The sequence below is a fragment of the Tamandua tetradactyla genome, chromosome X (assembly GCF_023851605.1).
Source record: "Tamandua tetradactyla isolate mTamTet1 chromosome X, mTamTet1.pri, whole genome shotgun sequence".
Lineage (NCBI taxonomy): Eukaryota > Metazoa > Chordata > Mammalia > Pilosa > Myrmecophagidae > Tamandua > Tamandua tetradactyla.
In genome coordinates this window covers 6,511,374-6,525,507 of record NC_135353.1, presented here as the reverse complement: position 1 = coordinate 6,525,507, position 14,134 = coordinate 6,511,374, and the positions used below count along the sequence as shown (strand labels likewise).

The 14,134-nt window shown below is 47.9% G+C and overlaps 2 protein-coding genes across 4 annotated transcripts in view; one reads left to right on the top strand and one right to left on the bottom strand.

Annotated features, from left to right (window-relative positions):
* Positions 1 to 13,126, bottom strand: part of TKTL1 (transketolase like 1) — a 32,873-nt gene extending 19,747 nt beyond the window's left edge. Inside the window, exons 1-6 of the mRNA XM_077146662.1 lie at positions 12,932 to 13,126; positions 11,380 to 11,497; positions 6,767 to 6,864; positions 4,424 to 4,615; positions 4,212 to 4,339; positions 2,357 to 2,550 (exon numbers count right to left, since the gene is read on the bottom strand). Of these exons, the coding sequence (XP_077002777.1) occupies positions 2,357 to 2,550; positions 4,212 to 4,339; positions 4,424 to 4,615; positions 6,767 to 6,864; positions 11,380 to 11,497; positions 12,932 to 13,059 (858 nt within the window). The 5' untranslated portion in view covers positions 13,060 to 13,126. The remainder of the gene's footprint in view (positions 1 to 2,356; positions 2,551 to 4,211; positions 4,340 to 4,423; positions 4,616 to 6,766; positions 6,865 to 11,379; positions 11,498 to 12,931) is intronic.
* TEX28 (testis expressed 28) overlaps positions 1 to 14,134 on the top strand; it is an 85,101-nt gene that overhangs the window by 21,348 nt on the left and 49,619 nt on the right. The gene's annotated exons all lie outside the window — the stretch shown is intronic.

Here is a 14,134-nt window from a genome sequence, read left to right as displayed (position 1 = left end):
GATGGAGGGTGGTGATGAGGGCACTGCAACATTGTGAAAGTTATTAATTCCACTGAATGGCAGGCTCGGGAGGGTTGGTTTGGGAGGGGTTGGTATAGATGTTTCCGTTATAAAGAAAAGGCAACTAAAGGGACAATGATATTGAAAGGCAATATATGATCTGGGACAGGATCTGACAAGGACGGAGAGAAAGCTCAAAAGGATATTACTGGGACACATGAAAAAATTGGAATCTAAACTGTAAGTTTTGTATCATTATCAAATTTCTTGAACTTGGTAACTGCACTTGAGGTGGGTACATGGGTGAATATCCTTGCTCTTAGGAAATGTACATGGTAGTGTTAAGTGTTCAGGGAACATGACCTGCATAGCCTACACTCATGCGTTCAGAAAATGGACAGATAAATGGATAGCTGGACTGACTGATGGAAAGATAGACAGAGTGATATGGCAGAGGTGGCAATGTTAGAATTGGTGGGTCTGGGTATCTGGGGGCAGAGGGGGATGTTGGAGTTCTCAACAGGGTTTGTATTATTTTATAACTGTACTGTAAATTTCAAAGTTATTTCAAAACAAAATGTTTAAAACAGAAGAAATAAGTCACTCTTGTAACTGGGTGAGGTTTGCGCCTTGACAGTTTTCTCAATTTCTGCCATAACTTTTTATCTATTTAACTTCTCTCTATCTTTTTTTTTTGGCATCTGTCCAGATTCTCCTTAAGTATTTGTTTTTTATTCTATTATTATATTGATTTTTGATTGTTAACGTAACTATTTCTGATAAAAACCTATCTTTGTCATGACATATTCTTTTTTTAAAAAATATTTTTATTGAGAAACTTCACACACATACATTCCATACATGGTGTACAATCAATGGCTCACAAATTATCACGTAGTTTCTGTAACTGTGAGTCAATCTAAATGTTTTCTGTAGTCCTAAAATGTTTTTTTTTTTTTTTTTTTTTTACAGATTTTCACACTAATTAGCACAGAGTTGCATACAGTTTTCTCTTACAATTCTTTGAATGCTCTCCATATCTGTGGCCATCTCTTTTTCCTAATAATTAACTTTATATATTTATGGTTTATGTCTCCTTGAGGCTAGCTAATGGTTTATCTACTAGATTAGGAATTCAGAGAACCCACTCTGAGATTTACATATTAATACAACTTTTTGGGTTTGAATTTATTGATTTTGGTTGAAATGGCCTACTTTCTTCACTCATTATTATTTTCTTTCTTCATAAAATATATATACTTTATAAAACATGAAAAGTCCCCATAATTCAATCTTCCAGAGCTGATTTTTGATGAAGTGACCTGCTACCTTGTAATTCAGAGAGTAAGTCAGCTAGTCCACCATTGTTAGAATACATCCAGTACCCTGGCAGCTGAATGCAGTCGATTTTAAGGCCACAAGCTAAAGTCAGAAAGGAATTAAAAGCCACAAGGTAGCAGGTGCTAATAAGTGATGAACTTTGTAAGAAAATTCAGACCTGAGTATGGGTGAAAGCAAAGAGTCAACATTAGAAATAAGAGAGAAGGTAAACTTATCTGTGCTGGTTTGAAAGGATGTATGTCCCCTAGAAAAGCCATGTTTTCATCAAAATCCCATTTCATAAAAGCAGAATAATCCCTATTCAATACTGTATGTTTGAAACTGTACTCAAATCATCTCCCCGGAGATGTGATTTAATCAAGAATGGTTGTTAAGCTGGATTAGGTGACATGTCTCCACCCATTTGAGTAGGTCTTGATTGGTTTACTGGAGTCCTATAGAAGAGGAAACATTTTGGAGAATAAGCGATTCAGAGAAAGCAGAACACAGCCATGAGAAGCAGTCTGCCAGCCAGTGAACCTTGGAGATGAAGGAAAACGCCTCCTGGGAAGCTCCATGAAACAGGAAGCCAGGAGAGAAAGCTAGCAGATGACACCTTGCTCACCATGTGCCCTTCTAGCCAAGAGAAACTGTGACTGTGTTCACCATGTACCTTCTCACTTGAGAGAAACCCTGAACTTCATCGGCCTTCTTGAACCAAGGTATCTTCCCTGGATGCCTTTGACTGTACATTGCTAAAGACTTGTTTTAATTGGGACATTTTCTTGGCCTTAGAACTGTAAACTAGCAACTTATTAAATTCCCATTTTTAAAAGCCATTCTGTTTCTGGTATATTGCAGTCCGGCACCTAGCAAACTAGAACACCATCTTTATGGCTCATAAGGGTCAGTTAAACATCATACTAGCTAATACTTTGTCCATCCGTGGAGACCAGAACACTGAAGAATTTTGTGTGTTAGCAGGAAAATCCAAAAACAAAGAAGTTGATGTACCTGACTTATTCAACCAACCTACCTTGTCACCAATCTTGTAAGTGGTTCGAGAAGTCATTTCTATGTTTGCGATGCTGATGTCAGGTGAGTCTTCAATAGGGGGTTTCGGAGTGAGCTCCTCGTTGGTCTGTATCTGGCTCTCAATCAATTTGATAATCGCATCTGCTCTTTCTTTCAGCATTGGCTTTCTGTGCCAGTTTTCTGTATCCTCAACGTCTGTAACCAAATGGATAATAGTTATTTATTCAACAAGTATTCAATGGGCACCTGCTGTGTCATCAGGAAGTCATCCTAATGGAAAAGATGTCAGCTTAGGACACATGGAGGGGAGAGGAACAGAAGACAAGGCTACAGAGACAGGCCAGGGTGGATCAATGCAAGGGTGTCTGGGTCCCATTAGGTGTTTGGGTTTTATCCCAGCTAAGATGGGCAACCAATGGAAAGTTTTGAGTTGAGGCAGTGACTAGTCGGACCAGTAGTTTAGAAATATCACCAGAGCAGTAGGGTGGAGACTGGATCAGACAGATGTGAGTTGCACGTGGAAAGGCCATTTAAGAAACGGCTGTAGTTAGGGAGAGATGGCCAGGCCCTGCGCAAGGGTCATGGTAGCAGAGAGGGAGAGGTGGTTTCTGCCAGGAGCAAATTGGTAGAGTTGGTCATCTCCTGAGCTAGGAGACCTGGTGTCAGACTGCATTTGGGGGGTGAGATCATGTTTTCTCTGGCCTGTTGAGTTTGAGGTTGTATGAATAATCGCCATTACATTTAGTGGTGGTGAGGGGAGTGGATGGAAGTGGGAGGTAGATCAAGGGGACAGACAGTCTCTAAAGGCTCCATCTGCCAAGAAGCGCTTTTTTGTGTACTTTTAGAAGAATGACGGCAGGCAGCAAACCCTGTGATGCTGCGACTGTACCAAACCCCACTGGGCATATTTAAAAGAGTGCTGCATCTGTCATATTCTAAAACATCAATGTTTAAAAAGACATCAGGAATTGTATCCTTCACAACCTTTTAAACTTGAGATGAATGCTTTTAGATGGCAACTCTGAAATCAGTGTGAAGCTGAAGTCTCTCAAGATTCCTAGCCCCCAGTTTTGCAGTGCCTTCTCCAGAGGCAACCCCCTGTGAGTGTCTCGTGTCTTTTTCTGGAGACAGCATGCATAGGCCAGTGTGGGGGCATCATGTCCTTCCTTAGGTATCTGCTTGGATGCTGAGCAGCACACTTTTCTGCTAGACTCGCCGTCTGCACCTGGCCCTTTCTGACTCTATACTGATCGTGGAGATGGTTCCCCAGTATAGGTTGAGAATCGCCACTCACTTGTTGGGGGTCAGGGTTCTCTCCGTACCCTAACAAGACATGCTATGCAGTAGGAGTTTGAGAACAACTGTCTCGTCTCTCTCCAGCCCCCACCCCACTCCCACCCAGCCAGTGCTTCCATGCAGTCCCTGCATCACCAGGGTTATGGCCTGGAACCGTGAGCTGGCCATTCACCCTCCAGGAAGTGACATTTCTGAGACCAACATCAGATCGTGCTATTTTCTTGTTCAAAGTTCTTCTAAGCCCCCCACCCCCATCAGCTTTTCCACTTCTGGGAAACTGTCCCCAAGGGAGCCAGCCATTTTAGTTCTGCCATGGGATCCGCTTCTCACAGGTACTGATTGCCCTGTACTGAAATCTCTGCTTTCCCTCCCCCACCACACTTCGGGGATCTGGGGCTGGATTCCAGCTGAATTGGAACTCTCTATTCCTGGATCTCATGCGTATGATGGGTGTGATGATTGTTCACTGAGTAGCTTGCCTGGCTGCTCAAAGCCTTCTTTCACCCGTTTTATCATGCAGACAGATGTTTTCAATAACCCAAACCAGAAAATAAACTTACTTGGAATCCCCCGGCCCTTGAAGGTCTTGGCAACTATAGCCGTGGGCTTGTTTTTCACCTGAGCTGCTTGCCAGAACACTCTGCACAAGGCCTCCACATCATGGCCATCCACAACAAAAGTATTCCACCTGTCAGCCAGAGGAGGAAACCTGGTTACAACAGACAGAGGGACACAGCATAGAAAGATGATAACCCATTGGGGAGAAAGTTACCCAAAAGCTTCGCAGCGCTTCTGACAGACATCCGGGCAGAACTTTGGGGGCGTAGGGCTGCTCTTTCCCCAGCAGTTCACATCGAAGATTGCCACGAGATTGTCCAGACTGTAGTGGGATGCAAAGGCCAAAGCCTCCCAGATAGAGCCTTCCGAGGTCTCACCATCTCCCATGAGGCAGAAGACCCGATAGCTGGAGAGAGCCAAGGTAGGTTTAGGACCTGCTTGGGGCTCATGGGGCCCAGCCAAGAAAATAGATTTCATGGAGAGAAACAAAAAGTGAAGCTGCTTCAGATCATCACATTCCTGAAACTGTTTTCAGAGTCAACCCTGCCCAAACCCAATAGCTGAGGAAGCACACCTTAGCACTCAGGAAACGGACTGCACCTTTGGATAATTTTTAAGTACTAGTTGGAAAGGCTACTCTTATGTTTTTCTGCCACTTCTCTGGGTTTAAAAGCAAGAGGAGAGGAGGGGGGCAGGAAGAAAGCAACTCCCTTACATACCAAAAAACATTTAGATATAGACATTTTCTTTGTAAGTTCCATTTTAAAGCATCGACCCCTTCTATTTCTGATCTGACAAATTTATTTACAATAATCATAACAATCTGCCTTAGCAGCATATGCTCTGTGTAAACAGCAAACTCCTCTACAGCAGAAACAACAGCGGGAATCATTTACACAAGTAAAACACGTTCTAGGTCCCACGAAAATGCTGGAAGAAAAGGAAGGGAGGCTATGTCTCCAGGGGTGCAAGTCTCCCTGGTGGTGTGGGAGATGACTCCCAGAGATGAGTCCAGCCCTGGCACCGTGGGATCAACAATTCCATACCGACCAAAAGGGAGAAAAAAAGTATAACTAATAAAGTATCAGTGGCTGAGAGTTCAAATAGAGCCAAGAGCCTACTCTGGAGGTCACTCTTATGCAAGCTTCAGTTAGACATTGCCACCTATTATAACTTGCCAAATCCCAACCAGGACCATTCCAGCCAATCCTAAAGAACACCTAGGGCAATATATAAGATTCCACAGGGTTCCGTGCACTAGGGTAACTTTCCAGAAACCTACAACCTCGGGAAGGGTCCCTGGACCAGATAAATCCTGAAACCTAGAGGGCCCAGTCTTTCCAGAGCAACAGCTAGTTCCATCCCAACATGAAAAAGTTACTAAATAGCCCTAAAGAGTGGAACAGAAAGCTCAAAGGTGATAGTGGAGATATACAGAGAAGGTAGAGTTGAACAAACGTGTATGATTGCTGAATCACTACATTGATATTTCTTTTAGTCTCCAGTATGTGAGCGCAGCTAGAAGAAGAAACCTAAAACTGTGAAACTATAACCCTTAACAAACTCTGAAATCTGTTCTACAACTAACTGCTGTACTGTGCTTTGAAATTTATTGTTTTGTATATATGTCATTTTTCATAAAAAAAGAGAAAAAGTCGACTGTGATGATAAAAAATATTCATTCCTTCTAGCTTTCTACATTCTGGAGCAGCTAGAAGGAAAAATCGGAGATGATGGCATGCTAGCCCATGACAAACTCTGGGATCTGTTGTAACTACTCGTTGAACAGTGCTTTGAAAACTACTGCTTTTTTCTTTCTTTGCTTTGTATATATATTATACAATTTAAAAAAAAAAGGACAGAAAGGAAGACAGGCAATCGTAGAGGACAATTTTCAACAGACTTTCGGAAAATGGAAAGTAGGTGGGATGGGGTAGCTGGCTCAGCTGTGGAGAAAGTCACAAGGAAAGGCTCCCAAGGGGACTGACATGGTGTCAGATGCAGGCACCGGATGAAAGTCTGTACATGAGGTGGCTGGGTCCCCTTAGGGCCTCTCCTTCACCACCTCACCTTTCCGTGCCTGGGCTCTGGAGTCACATAACTCTGGGGCCCTTCAGCATCCTCCCCTGGCTTGCTCCCACAGCAGTAGCAACCGGTCACACATCTCCATAAGAAAGACACTGAACTGCTCATCTCCAGAAAAGTGGAACCACTCCAGAAAAAGATACCTTCAAACACTGAATAACTGGAGGTCCTCCAATGAAAGGGTGAACTTGCTACCTGACCACTCTACAGTGAAATTTGCAGGAAGAGGCTCTCAGAAAAGACTACAGTCCTAAAAATAAAAAAGCCTAGTTTTTATAGTAGCATTGAGAACCCAATCAAACATGTTAGAATGGACTAAAGAAATGTGATTTCCATGCTGAATGAATACTTGGGTAATCAGTGATTTGGTACAACAATCACCGCCTTCCCAAATTAATAAACCATAAATAAAACCTAGGTGCCTTGTGTATGTGAGGGGACTATTTAAGTGGTTTTTAGTCTAATGCCTTACCTGGCTTTGTCGAAATACCTGCCAGCATAAGCCATTCCACAGGCAATGCCCAGTTCTTGCCCGAGCGAGCCTGTGGGCACATCAACAAATGACAGCCTCTGTAAGAGAGGAAAGAGCAAATAAATCCAGTTAGCATCGTAGGCTCTAGGCATGGGCCAACCCCTGGTACCCTGTGCAAGCTGCTCCTCATCCAGGTGTCCCAGCATGCAGCCCCCTCTGCTGGGTGACTTCCTCTTCACCTCACCCACCTATTACCAATGTTTCCGATCAAGCCGGAGGCTCAGCCTTGATGACACCAAGAAGGGGGAAAAACCGGCTGTGCTCGGGGGAGCCATAAATAGTATGGTCAGTGTGACAACGGTGACGTGCACTTTGGGCGCATACAGGAGGGATGCATCTCCTCAGCAGGCAACCCAGCAGAACACGAGAGCAAAGCACAAAATGGCATGCTATTTGCCATTTTCACAAGGACTTTTTCCCAATCAGGCACAAACCAGACGTTCAATCTTTTCAAAGAAAATGGTTTCTTAAGCAGACATTAAAATCCAGGGCAAATGAGAATTTAGAAGTACTCACTCTAGAAATAAATCACTTTCTACCCTCCCACCGCCCAGTGTCTGCAGGAACATGGCTATCATCCCACGGGGAGCACATGGCCCTCCGCAGGCAAAACACAGTGCAAAGAGCCACTAGAGCAATGGTGGGAAAGGCCCTGTCCCCTAAGGCAGGCAGTCACGGCACCCAAGGACACAGTGATTGAAAAGCTTTCACGGCCACCACCTTGGCCCAGCCACCAGCACCCCTGGCCTCTGACACTGCAGTAATCTCCTCCCGGGTCTCCCAGTGTTTCCTAGACTATTCCCCACCCAGCCACCAAAGGAATCCTCTTAAAACTAAGCCAGCTCAACACCGCTCTGCTGAGAATTGTCCAAGGCCTTCCCTGCCTTCCTCCCTCCCTCTGCTCTGGCAGCCTGGACTCCTTGATGCCCTTCAAACACACCCGGCACATGCCTGTCTCAGGGCTTTTGTACTCATGGCTCCCCCCACCCCTCATCGAGAGTGCTCTTTCTAGACATCTGCATGGCTTACTCCCTTACCCCTTCCAAGTCTCTGCTCAAATGTCAGCATCAAGGGCTCCCCGGAACATTCTTTTTCAACTTGTACACTTGCCCAGTCCCACTTTACTTGGAACCAGAATGCTCAGCACATCTGACAAGCTGGGTGTCCAACTACAGAGTTGCTTCTTGTGAGCTGGTTGAAGCAGAGGTCCGTACATGCCTGTTGCTACCCCGGATGGACGAGACCTCTTGTTCTCAGGTCTCTCTCCCTTCTTGCCTACTACCATTTCCTGTCCTGCTCCACCCTATCCCTTATTCCTCCCTTGGCTCTTCTGGCCTTCCCTGGCTTTTCCCAGGGCTTCTGCACCTCTCTAAGAGAGATCCGCTTCCAGTTCTCCAGCCTAACTCTTTTCCATCCACTTCTCTAGCTTTGTCTTGCTCCCTAGGCCTCCCATCTTACTCCCAGCAACAGGGGCTATCTTGTGGTTGACCCCCTGAGCAACAGAGCAAGGCTGGGCTCTGCACTCTCCACAGCTTCGCTGCCCACAGCATGAAGTGCCAGGCAAGTGGCCCTGCCTCCTCAATGCCTGGCTTTATGGGTAGGGTAGTGGGCCAGCCCCTCCCCCATGTAGCAGGACCAGTAAGGCTGGCTCAAGAAGACTGGTAGAACACAAGCATGGTGAAAGGGCCTAGCTGTAGGCTCCCTTCTCTGCCTCAATAACACTTATGCTTTGGAGAAGGACACTTAAGGGGGACTCAGCGCTAGATAAAGATATATATGAGGGACTATGGGCACCCAGAAAAGAAAGGCTTCTCCGCCACATGGCGTTTTGGAAGAAACAATGCTTCTGGTCTCTGTTCTAGCACAAAGTGTGCTTTGAGAAGCGAGTTCATAAAAAGGCTTTTTGGTTATGTCCCAGGCCCGCTTTGCTGGAGAAAACAGGAATTTATTAAACAAAACCAAAGGCCTAGCACTGCGTATGGAAAGGCGAAGGGTTGGTAGGGATCTGCTCAGGAGGGAAGCCTTTGGAAATGAGCAACCGCAGCTCCAAGGGAAGGAAAGCACCTTACAGTCAACGGCGACCCCAGGTTTTCTCACTGGTCTGTAGTTTTCAGCATGACACACACGTGCCAATCAGAACTCTCGTGGGTCAACCCAGTTTTCGGAGCACGTCAGGAAGGTCAAAAAGCCTACAGCCCTTTATGGCGGACAGCTCTAAATGCTAATTATAAGCCAGTCCAGCTAGCTTTCCTTAAATCTAGAAATCTAGACCCATATTTTGTTGGAATACCTATACTTTCTTTTTCAATTTTTATTTTGAAGAAAGTTCAAATTTATAGGGAAAATTGTAATAGTACAAATGAACTTCCATATAGCCTCCACCCAGATTCACCGACTATTACTAACAGATTATTACTTATCTTTCTCTCTCTACAACCCCCACCAATATAGAAATTTTGCTTACTTTTTTTTACCAAACCTTTTGGGATTATGTGTAGGACACCAAGACAGGGGTCACAGTTACAACCCCTAAGTATTTCAGCCATATCAGAATTTCAACTCTTTTAACTAATTTCTGCTGTCTTGCTCTTCCATTTCTGCTTATGCCCGATCCTCTATAAGTCAAGGTTTACATGACTTGTTTCAGGACACAGCTCTTTTGGACAGTGTTGAACCATTTCCTCAGATCGACTCTGCTTTTAGTGTCCCTTTTCTTTTTTGTCCCTCAGTACCGTAAGGGACCTGGTTTTATAGTCCATCTAATGGAAAAGTACCAGGTAAATGGGTGTCAATTAGAGATAATAATGAAGCTGATAGGGTTGGGACTAAGGTAAATCAGAATACAGGGTTAAGGAAGACATGTCTGCATCTTAGAACTTCACCTACTCTGAGGCCAAAGGTTTATTTTGTTCAGAACCTAAATTTTCAGTAGCACATAATCTAACTCAATCTGTCTAGATAGATCATTTAAACAACCCAAACACAGGGAGCCCAGAATGGGAATGAGGGCTTATAATTCTGTATAGCTGAGTGTAATACCCAGATACATCCCATAGCATGTTGGGCAGATAATTAAAACGTATTGGTAAAGTCCTTTGAGGGATGGGAAAAAAATATGGAACTATTAAATTTTACCACCAGAGAAACCCCTGATATTGTCTCAAACATTAGGGACTCCAAAATCAGAAGGCCAAGCCCTTGATCTTGAGGCTTGCTCTTGTGAAGCTTATTTATGTAGCAGAAAACCTTAGCTTACCTATAGTTATGTTTTAGAGTTACTTCCAGAAAACCTCTTTTGTTGCTCAGATGTGCCCCGCCCCCAAGCCCAACTCTCCAAGTGAAATCATTACCCTCCCCCCTACATGGGACATGACATCCAGGGGTGAAATTCTTCCTGGCAATGTGGGATATGACTCCCAAGGATGAGCATGGACCTGGCACCATGTGATCGACAATGCCTTCCTGACCAAAAGGAGGAAAAGAATTGTCACAAATAAGGCATCAGTGGCTGAGAGAGTTCAAATAGAGTTGAGAGGCTACTCTGGAGGCCACTCTTAGGCAAGCTTTAGCTAGACAGTGCTACTATCATGGTTTGCCAACTCCCAACTAAAGCCATTCTTGCCAACCCTAAAGAATACCTAGGGCTCTATCTGAGATTCTACAAATGTTTCATGCACTGTGATTACTTTCCAGAAACCTACAACCTCCAGATTGGTTCCTAGGCCAGATAAGTCTTGAAACCCAGAGGGGCCAGTCTCTCCAGAACATCAACTAGCTCCATTCCCCTATCCCATATTATCGACAGCCCTTACGAACATGAAAAAGTTATAATGGGCATAGTCCAAATACCCCTAAAGAGTGAGAGAAAGATCAAAGGGGAAGGTGGAATTATAACAGAGAAGATAGGCTTTAACAAATGAATATGACTTCTAAATCATTATATTGAGATTGCTTTTAGTTTCCTGTATCTTGGAGCAGATAGAAGGAAAAACCTAAAACTACAGAATTGTAAAGCCATACCAAACTCTGAAATCTGTTCTACAACCTATTGCTGCAGTGTCCTTTGAGATTTATTGCTTTTTCGTATATGTCATTTTTCACAAACAAAAAAAAAATGCTACTTAAAACCCTAAAAGATAAAATAAATGGACAATTACTTCTTAAAAAAAAAAGTACCAGGTCAATTCTGCAGGAGTAGATGAGAACACTGACTATCAGGAGTGGGGTGGCCAAGCAAATTTTCCTCAAGCTCAGCAGGTGGGATTTTTTATGCTGTCTGCCTTGGCCCAGGTGGCAAAGGGAACAGGCACGGCATGGCCCAGCCAAGGGCTAGCTGGGGTGGGCAGAGCACCACCACTGGAAAGGCAGCCACAAGCCATCTCCCCCCACACATTACAAAACATGTGGCTTCGAGCAGCTCTTGCTAACACACCCTTTAGAGCTTCATAATGCAAAGAGAGAACCAAACAATAAATGAAGGTGACTTCAGGCCTCATTGCCAGATGGAAACTTTTGAAAATGAGCTCAAGAAGCTAGCATCTGAGCAGGCTCACCTTGGAGAGGATGAATCGGTCGTTGTTCGGGTTCTCTGGGTCCAACTGCTTGTACCTCATCGTGTGGAAGAAGAGCACAGACATGATCTCAGCCGCACTGTAGCACGACGAGGGATGGCTGGGGGGGGGCAGGCAGTGCATAGGTCATTTCTCACAGGTTAGTGACTACCAAGGGAGGCAGCCTGTGAGGCCCATGGTCTCCTTAGCCTGGGAGCTGCAGCATCATTTCTCTCAGCCCTAGAAGAATCCAGCCAAGAGAAAGGGGATCCAAGGCCACTGCCTCCCAAGCTCCAGGCTCCGGAGGATGCTTTTAAAACCAGCAACCTCATCACCTTTCTCCGGGCCGAGCACAAGAAGGCTCAGGAGCAGCCCTCCTTTTGTCAATGTGAATTAGAACCACCACTAGGAATCTCATTCAGCTTCCTTAAATGAGATTACTTCAGGAAGTGGATGGTAATTTCTCATGATCCAATAACTCACTATACGTCCCCTCAGAAATCAGCCCGCACGGGAGGCTGGCCACTCCCACCCTCATTTAAGGAGAAGGGGAGGGAGAGGGGAGGGGAGGGGAGGGGAGGGGGAGGGGAGGGGGGAGGGGAGGGGAGGGGGGGAGGGGAGGGGAGGGGGGGAGGGGAGGGGAGGGAGGGGGGAGGGGAGGGGAGGGGGGAGGGGAGGGGAGGGGGAGGGGAGGGGAGGGGAGGGGGGAGGGGAGGGGAGGGGGGAGGGGAGGGGAGGGGGGAGGGGAGGGGAGGGGAGGGGAGGGGAGGGGGGAGGGGAGGGGAGGGGGAGGGGAGGGGAGGGGAGGGGAGGGGAGGAGGGGGAGGGGAGGAGGGGGAGGGGAGGGAGGGGGGAGGGGAGAGAGGGGGAGGGGCGGGGGGAGGGAGGGGGCGGGGGCCAAATCAAGAGCCCCACTCATCAGAAAAGTTAAGATTTTTAGGTCCCCCTCCCGCCCATTAACAACTCTGTTACCAGTTTTCTAATACAGAAAACAGAGACTTATGCCTCTTGCATGGTCAGAGTCCCCTAAGTGGGTGATTTGGTTTTTAAAAAAAAAAAAGCTCGCGAGGGCCCTGGAAAACAGGCAAGCCCTCCCACTTTTAATTTTGAAAATGAAGGCAGTAAAACGGAAAGCATAAAGTATTTTGAACATCTGTGGGGTCTTTAAGTTGAGCGTGACAGTCCAGACTCGGGGACAAAAGCGGCCCCGGCAGGCAACGAACAATCCGCATCTGTGCAAATTCTTCCTCACCAGCCGTTTTCTCCTCAACTCAGTTTACCTCACCCTCGCTGCCCCGGGTTTAACCACCGCCCTGGCGTCAAGTGCCACCACCGACCAGGGGGGCCTCGCTGCACGCAAAAACGCAAACGAAGTCCCCCATCCCACCTCGAGGGGCACTAGCCGCCCTCCCGCATCCCGTCCTGGGTTCTTCTCTGCTCAAGGGGAGGCCCTGGGGGCCCCGCGACCCAACCCAGCCCGCGGCCTCGTGGAACAATGGCGGCCGCGTCCTCTCCGACCCCTCACGGCTTCAGGCCGCGGGACCCGGCGCCTCACCCGGCACCAGCGGCGTAGACGTCCCGGATGGAGTGGATGCGCAGGCGGTTGGCCATGTCCCGCAGCACCTGCTGTGTCTTCTCGTCGGGTCTTGCCTCGTCGTCCCAAGCCGCGCTCGCCTCCGCCATGGCAGCGATCAGGACTCAATCAGCCTGACTAATGCCGCTGGCGTCTTCACGCAGCCGCCACGTGACCTCTGTGCGCAGGCGTCGTTGACCCCACGTGCGCACCCCCACCCGTTTCCACGCAGTGCGCCCTCCCCCCCCCGCCACACACACACCTCACTGCGCCTGCGCCCGTCGGCGGGCCCTGAGGCTGGAGGGTGGGGGTAGGGGTTCGATGTGGCCAAGGCGTCCACGCCCGCGGAACATGTGATGGACGGCGCCATGGCCTCATAGACTCGCCGGGCTGTGTGTGTTGTAATAAAGACGAAAAAGGCCGTGAGGAATATCAGGATGCTGAGAGCCGGCCCCCCACCCCCGTGTTGAGGGCCAACTGCCCCCTACTGGAGGGGCCAGTCCCTGGCACGCCGCCTGGTGCTGAGGGGGAGACACACACACACACACACACACACACACACACACACACACACACACACACACACACACGATACTAAGGGAGAGACACCTCCTCATCTCGTGCTGAGGGATAGATCGCCCCCTCCACGTACTGAGGGACAGACATACATACCCGGTGCTGAGGAACAGACACCCCCCCAGATGCTGAGGGAGAGACTCCTCCCAGGTGCTGAGGGACAGGTCGCCCCCCCAGATGCTGAGGGACAGACCCCCCAGGTGCTAAGAGGTAGATCCCCGCCCCCATAGTGCTGAGGGACAGACCCTCCCACCACGTGCTGAGGGACACACACACACACACACACACACGCACGCACACACGCACGCACGCGCGGTGCTAAGGGACAGACGCCTCCTCACCGCGTGCTGAGGGACAGATCGCCCCTCGTGCTGAGGTACAGACCCCCCCAGGTGCTGAGGGGTGGGTCCCCGCCCCCATAGTGCTGAGGGACAGACCCTCCCACCACGTGCTGAGGGACACACACACACACACACACACACACACGCACGCACGCACGCGCGGTGCTAAGGGACAGACGCCTCCTCACCGCGTGCTGAGGGACAGATCGCCCCCCGTGCTGAGGTACAGACCCCCCCAGGTGCTGAGGGGTAGATCGCGTCCCCCCCG